General features: G+C 41.9%; 1 protein-coding gene across 1 annotated transcript; it reads right to left on the bottom strand.

The window, feature by feature from the left end:
• Window positions 1-1016: 1016 nt before the first annotated feature.
• Window positions 1017-6586, bottom strand: syt5a (synaptotagmin Va). The gene is made up of 9 exons (XM_008283692.1): window positions 6433-6586; window positions 6264-6278; window positions 4443-4624; window positions 3067-3153; window positions 2796-2963; window positions 2515-2682; window positions 2173-2290; window positions 1951-2084; window positions 1017-1226 (listed from the first exon to the last, which is right to left on the bottom strand). The coding sequence occupies exons 1-9, from the start codon at window positions 6584-6586 to the stop codon at window positions 1017-1019; spliced, it is 1236 nt and encodes a 411-aa protein (XP_008281914.1).
• Window positions 6587-7589: the final 1003 nt, after the last annotated feature.

The following is a 7589-nucleotide window of genomic DNA, read 5'->3' as shown; positions in this document are numbered from 1 at the left end:
TGTATATAAAAGATGGGTTTTACCTCCGGGTTGGAAAAAACAAGCTCTACTGAAAGTGCCTTAAACCTGCATTCTTGTAACAGCCAGCAGGGGGCGACTCCTCCAGTTGTAGACTGTATAGAAGTCTATAAGAAAATTACCCTACTTGTGGCTTGATGTATTACTTCACTAAACAGTTTACTAATACGGTTTTGGTTCCAGTCACTAGTTTTAAGTCTTCTTCAATACAGCATGATGTTGATTTTGTGTTTTACGGCCTCATTTTGAATAAAACAGGCAACAAGTCGCTGCTGTATCAGTGTGTGTAATGTCCGCAAATTCTCAGCAAAAGTGACCCCTCGTTTCAAAAGATAAGGATGGCCAAATGGCAAACCGATGGGTGACAACATGGTGGCTCTGTCCACCTTTAATATGGAGTACAACATTCCAGAGAAGGTGAGAAGCAACAGGGTTTCTGACACACTAACAAACCGGACAGAATGAAACATAGGCTACTGATTATAACTTTTTCTAATCATACCACAGTATCAAAATTATATATATATTAATACTTAAGAATGCTGATGCTTAATAAAAAGATCTTTTTAACCTCGAGACAACCAGGATGTTGCTTACATAAGTGGAGGTCAGTCATATAAAGGTAGATGAACATTAAAGGGGCCCTGTGCAAGATTACCTTCCAAGTTCACGTAACATGTCACAAAGAGTTCTGTTCAGCTTGTAGTTACTATAACATCAACCCTGACAATGCTACCTTGTGAGACTCCCAACTTTGTTGAAGTGTAATACTAAACTGTACCCCTTTAATTTTTGCTTTGGTTGTCAGTTAATTAGTCAGTCATTCACTGTAAATGTGTGACTAAATAAGCCACTGCGCCTTCATCTGCACTGTGTATACATCTGTATGAATGTAGCTGATGCATGTTCAAAAAAATATTACAAGTACTACAGTTGTTTGGTTTAATGAAATAAAAACCTCTCCTATGCAGATGATGTGTATGTTTATGTGAGTGTGTTTAGCGGATGGGCGCCTTCAGAGCAGCGTCCACCTCCTCCTCGGGCAGCAGCGTGTGCCACTGGGCCACCGGACGTCGGGGGTTGGCCAACATGTCGGACCAGTGTCGCAGCCCGACGCCCGAGGCGCCGTAGCCGATCCAGCACTTGCCGATGGGGTCATTGCTGCCCAGCTTGTCGTAGTCGTAGACAGTGATCAGCACCTGGACTTTCTGTGTGTGGAGACAAAAGAGGGTTAAATGCATTCGTTATGGAGTTTTTTCCTGACAGTATGTGAAGCTAACCAATTACTAAGCTGAATGAAGATAGTCTTTGATATGACTCTAGGACTCTTGAGTCTGTTGAGTTTGTGATGGTTGGTAGCAATTGACTGCATGGTAACACAGTGTAATGATATTATATGTCGAAACAAACTGGAATAATAACTTTGATTTCATACGGTTTCTATTGAGTTTTATGTGGTTTATATCTTTGCATCGACATTTTTAAAATTGAAACACAGAAGCATATCATTAAGTCATAACAAGCACTTGGAAACATCACCCTGACATCTTTTCTGTGTCTTTATTACCTGCAGCTGTCACAAACAACACAGCTCCCAAATGGAAATGTGCAAAATTTTTACAACTTCAGTCAAGAACTAATATAAGCAAGGGTCACAGGTTTTCAATTCTGGGTCCATGTACAAATCAGAAATGGACATCTACAAACGCTCTATGCACAGACACCATAAATATCCCCAGAACTATTTGATCGCACTACACACATGTTAAAGTTGACAGCAACCTACTTTTTTAACACATTTAAGTAAAATGTAGTTAATGTGGTGTTGTTCTATTTGCAGGATCGACCTTCCAATGAATGAAAAATGATCAAAGTTTATACCCACAGCCACCAGTATAAACAGGAAGTGGTGATACTGAGAGACGCTCATACCTGGATCTGAGAGAAGGGGATCTCGAAGCTAAAGCTCTCATTGAAGTAAGGATTCAGAGTGTTCTGTTTGACTGATGTCTTCTTCTTCTTGAGTCGCTTGCCGTTGTGCTGCAGCACCACCTTGACAAAGGGATCTGAGAGAGAGGCAGTAGATCAGCAGAGCCATCCAGCGCCGGTCTCAGTGTTTAGTATGAGCATGCATTTAAGTATGTGTGTATTTACCTGACAGTCCTCCGACGTCCATCTTCTTCAGATTCTTGGCTTCCATGATGTTGACAGTTAGTTTGCCGGCCGTGGGCACGTATCGAAGGGAGATACAGATATCACCCAGTTTTTCTTGCTGTCAGAATCAGAAAACATACATGAAGTATTAGATATATTGCTTTAATGTTGGCACTGACTGTCATATGTACTTCAAAAATGTCTCATCCTCACTCAGAAACAAGAGGCCTAACTCCCATTTTGGAGCATAACAATATCTATAAAGCATTCTCAAATGTTTGAAGTAACTAAATGGATGTTTTTTTTTTGGTGAACTTTTTGAAGCAGAAGAAAAAAACTTGCCTCCTCTTTTTCTCCTCCAACCAGATCCTTCCATTCGTGTATCGGCTGTCCGAGGTCTATACTGTTCATGGGGATCTTGATTTCGCCGATGACGTCATGTTTGCCAAAACGGTCAAAGTCAAAGACTTGGAGCACCAGAGTCTGACCTCCCAACTCACTGTAGGGTATCTGGAGAAGGAGAGGATTAAACTGTAGCGCTTCAAAACCTTTGAGGAAAATCTGATGTTTAATCTTTTAAAAATGCATCTGACAACATGATCAAACTGTCTTCATGTGCAAACCTTAAAGGTGAAGGTCTCATTGAAGACTGGGCAGAGGTTCTTGCGCTGGACTTTGGTCTCAAACTTCTTCTTCTTGTCCGGCAGCATGTAGACTTTGACGTAGGGGTCTGAGGTTCCGCCCATGTCCATAGCTGGGAGGTCCTGAGCCTGGAGGATGCCCACTATCAGCTGGAGGAGGAGGAGGGCAGAAGGTCGGTCAGACGCATTCACATGTCTCAAAAAAGTGAGCTAGCTTTTTAGAATACTAGTGCTGGTTTGTGTATGTGTGTACCTGGTTGTCAGTGAAGTTATAGTCCAGTGAGTACTCCAGTTTGCCAAGGGACTCCTTCTCCTCCTCTTCCTTTCCTTCTTCTCCTTCCTGGAGGACACACAGAGTTGTCAGCACCAAACAAACTAACCTCGCTCATTTGAAGTTTATTCTCCTGGAATCGAAAAAAGTTAGAAAAGGTGCAAAAGAAAATGCTAATCAGTGTGTTTTCCTAGACCTTGAATATTAGGGATTGAGCACATCAAGACAAACAGCTGCAAATTCTCCATGGAAACCATTTAACCACTGCTGAAGATGAATGTACAGAGATGATAAATAGACAGCCAGTCTAACCTTAAAAACTATAAAGATAAACATCTGTGGTTGGGAATCAGTGTGCAGTTATACTCTCTTGACCAGAGACTCTACATTCCACATGGATGCTTGCTACCACCAGCTTCTCCGATCTGCATCCAATTCCAAGGGACCAGCAGCTCTGACTCTTACATCCCTTTCCATTATGTTTCCCCTGGTGCACTGTGGTCAGTTTAAGCTGTGATTTCAGCCATTACTAGTCTCAACCTGGATAAATGCCAAACAGCTGTGGACCGCTAAGCACTGATTACAATCACGTAGGAAACACGGTGACGCTCTTGTGCAGCTAAGTCCATCTGTTGACGTGTGGAGGGAGAAGACACACATTTGATTTAGTTTGGTTTCTTCTCAAGAGTCAGATGAGAAGACTGATTCCAACATTGTTCTCTTTGTACTGTTTGTTTGTTCTTTACCTGCTGTCCTGCTATCCTCCACCCCTTCATCCCCACTCTAACCCCAACTGGTCGAGGCAGATGGTTGCCTTCCCTGAGCATGGTTTTGTTGGAGGTTGTTTTTCCTCCCTTGTAACTGACGCAAACCGCTTACTCATGGGGAATCCAAAGGCAACTATGGCTGGTTGGGTTCTCTGGTCTTCAGTGTTAAGTTCTATGAGATGACCCATGTTGTGAATTGGCGTTAGATAAATAAAACTGAACTGAATGGAATTGAATTGAACATGGTCATTGGATTTCTCATGTAGCTCTTGGTAAGAAGGCAAAGAAGAGCATTTTCCAAAAATGTCAAAATGATGTTTTCCTCAATATACCAAAACTTCAAATGATTTTCTCTGAATGAAATGAAATGAAATGAAATGAATGAAAAATGAAAAATACTTTATTCATCCCAGAAGGGAAATTCAATAAATGAATCTTAGACCAGCTGAAAAACTGAAACCTTCCAAACCCTATTAAGTTGCTAAACTTCTCTACAGTCAACCTGCAATACAGACTCTTCAAACAATATTGGGCGATGAAGTCAAAGCTTGGCAGAGTTACCATCACCAGACCTCCTCATCTTCTTCTCACCTTCTTGTCGTCCCCATCCTCTCCTTCCTTGTCCTTCTTCCTGCGTCCTCGTCCTCCTTTCCTCTCGCGGACCTTCTTGGGCTTCTTGCCTTTGTTGATGCACTTCTTGTAGATGCAGAATCCCAGGCAGGCGACCAGGGCGAGGACCACGACCACGATGGCACCCACAGCCCACATGGGCACTGCAGAAAGGGGGAAAGGTGTGATTCGGAAAACAGCGTTGACGATGTCGGAGGGAGTGGCGAGAACTTCCAGAATCACGTTCAAAACTGTGTGTCGCCATTTTTAAATTTACGATTTATTGGATGGGAAATGTCTAGAGGAGGAATCCAAAAGTCTTGAGTTATCCTGTGACATTTCCTCTACCGTCACAATGGGCTCAAGATTTGTGGTTTTGACATTTGCAATGACCAACAGTGGCATTTGCAAGACACATTAATGTTCAGGATGAGGATGGATGGTAACGACTTTGATGTATTGAGCATAATCAGGTCAAAAATATCCATGTGCCAACTTAGCAAATGTCAGCAGACGAACTGACAAGACCTGAGATGATAAAGCAGTTAGAACTCCTGCTTCTAAACAGCGTGGTAGCGTTGGGCTCAAAAAAAACACTGTGTCTCGATAATGGGTACAAAATTAAGGGTCTAAGTCTCAGAATCACTGTCATGGCTGCAGGCTTTACCATCCATCAACAAGGACATTTAGAGATTTGTTTCTAAATACATTATATGTGTCTGAAATTATGTGAAAACGGTAAACTGCTGAAGTACTGAATTGTGAAATCAATGTTTAATCATCATTTTTGTGTTCAGGATTATTTGCACGGGCCTGAAATTTTGTCTTGAAGATACACTGGAGCCACATTTTGCATGACTCCCCGAACACGATCACATGACAACCAAACTACAGCATCAGTGGTTACGTCACCGACTACAACCTACAGTTTGCTAGTTATGCCTTCATCCGGCAAATGCATCTTCCCTGGATGCCAGAATTTACCGAACAGCTTGGTCTTCTGGTTTGAATTTCCAAAGAATGATAAAATAATGAAGATTTTGTCTGGAGCCACATTGATGGAAAGCGGAGGATCACCACCAACATCTGCTGGATAGCTTTACAAACCTGGATTCACGGTTAATCTGCTGTTATTGGCAAGTGAGGCAAAGCTGACCATCTCGGCCTTCATCCACCCGTCCCGTTGACATCAGGTGCTATTGTCTGCAGTACATGTCCACCAATGAGTTGTCTTGTGTGCTTAGACTACAGAAGGTAACTCAGTCCAGAGCCACAGAGTGACGAAAGTAATCCACATCTACAGTGCGTGTTCATGATTTTACATCTAATCTGTCTATTTTCATGGTTAAGATGGTTCCTTTGGGTTTGTGACCAACCCATCAAGCAGTGGCCTCCAACACTTGCCAGTCCGGAAAACTGCTTTTTTGTTGGGGTTTTTTTGTACAATTTCTTTTAAAACCAAATTGCATATACATGGTGATTAAATAATACCATTTGCTGTGGTGACAAAGAACATTTTTACTGCTTTAAACGCACAGTTTTCAACTTTTCCCCCCCCCCTTATTTATTTATTTAACTTTTAATTTATTTATTGTTTTCTCTTGGCAGTCGTTGGCCTCCATACATTTGGCAAAGTAGCCTAAACAAAGATTGTTAAAGCTACTGGAGGGTCTATTCATACTTCCTGTTCCAGTCAGGATAAGATGTAATAAATAACATTTGAAATGCGATGCTACCTTGTGATGGCAGAAGAAGAAAAACATGACACTTATGAAACTGAATCAGAGCTGTGAGATGACTTACTCTTGAGTTTATGATCTTGACGAGCACAGCGGAGAGGTGACATGCAGAGATGAGAGAAGGCAGAATCAAAAAAATGAAACAAATGATCAATGATGGTTATTGATGGTATGACATGAAGCAGAGGAGATTGGATAATGCAGTAGATTGACGTGGATCACTGTGTGCTCACTTGGCAGGTGTGTGAGCTCGTTGAAGAACTTGTTCTTCATGCTGGCGAACTGGTGGTTGGAGTGGTGGGACGGCGGTGGAGGCGCCGGCGGCTCCTTCTCCTCCTCCTCGGCCGCCCTGCGGAGCCGCGACCCCGCCTCGTTGACCAATCGCATCCTTGTTCTGTAGAGGATGAAACCACGATAAAGCACTTCCTTTATCAGTGTTGGCTTTTATGACTAACTCTTCACCTTTACCTGTGTGTGAACTATACTTTGAGTTTCACTTGAGGGTGCTTTTTTCGCTTTTTTGTGGTCAGAAACGACAAATACAACATTTCGAAAACATTTGCTTTTTATCGTTATTCCTAATAATAGGAATATAGATAACAAGCATCAGCACTTTGCATCAAGAAAGTTGTATTTTTTCCTGATATTTGACTTAAAGCGAGTGAAGCTTGTGATATGATGATGATGCCGCCACCATACATTGATGGTGATGGTTAGAACAGCATGTGTAGTAGCGATAGTAAAGTAAATGAGCGATTTATCAGCCTCATACATCAATCATACATCAATACTAGACTACTACATCTACAAATTCATTTTTCAGCGAAGCTCATGTCCTATTAAGAGAAGGCAAGCTCCCTCTGGTCCCATCATGATGCTAAACATGCAGTAAAGTCAACATTTTGCTTATTTAAATCCATTCACTCACAGCACTGTATATTCAAATAATTAAATCCCGACATTCACTGGTGACAAGACTGAACCTCTGGAGGGTACAACACATTAACACAGTTCTGTCCTCTGAAATACTGCCTCTCTCTCACCGCTTCGGTCTTTTTCAAATGTGTCCTTGGTTCATGTGACCTTTCACCTGGCTGTAATCTCTTTAATCCTCTCTCCATCGCCTCACTCTGCTGCCCTCCGAACACACATTCTGTCCTCAGTTTCGAGCTTCATTTCAACACATTTATGCTTAAAAATAAATGGGATCGTGACGTGATGTCAAAGTGGTGGAGGAAGGTGCTGAGATCCTTTAATATGTAAAAGAATCAAAAATGTAAAGGGGACAAAAACCCCAAAAATATATGTGTGACGTTCAAAATCTATGTGTACGCAGCAGATGAAATAGAGCAAATTGGTTTACATGGGCTTCTGATGAGTAGTTTAATCT

Source organism: Stegastes partitus, unplaced genomic scaffold (assembly GCF_000690725.1).
Source record: "Stegastes partitus isolate 25-593 unplaced genomic scaffold, Stegastes_partitus-1.0.2 Scaffold324, whole genome shotgun sequence".
In the NCBI taxonomy this organism is placed as follows: Eukaryota; Metazoa; Chordata; class Actinopteri; family Pomacentridae; genus Stegastes; species Stegastes partitus.
Note: the sequence above shows the minus strand (reverse complement) of the source record. Positions and strands in the feature narration are given on the sequence as shown.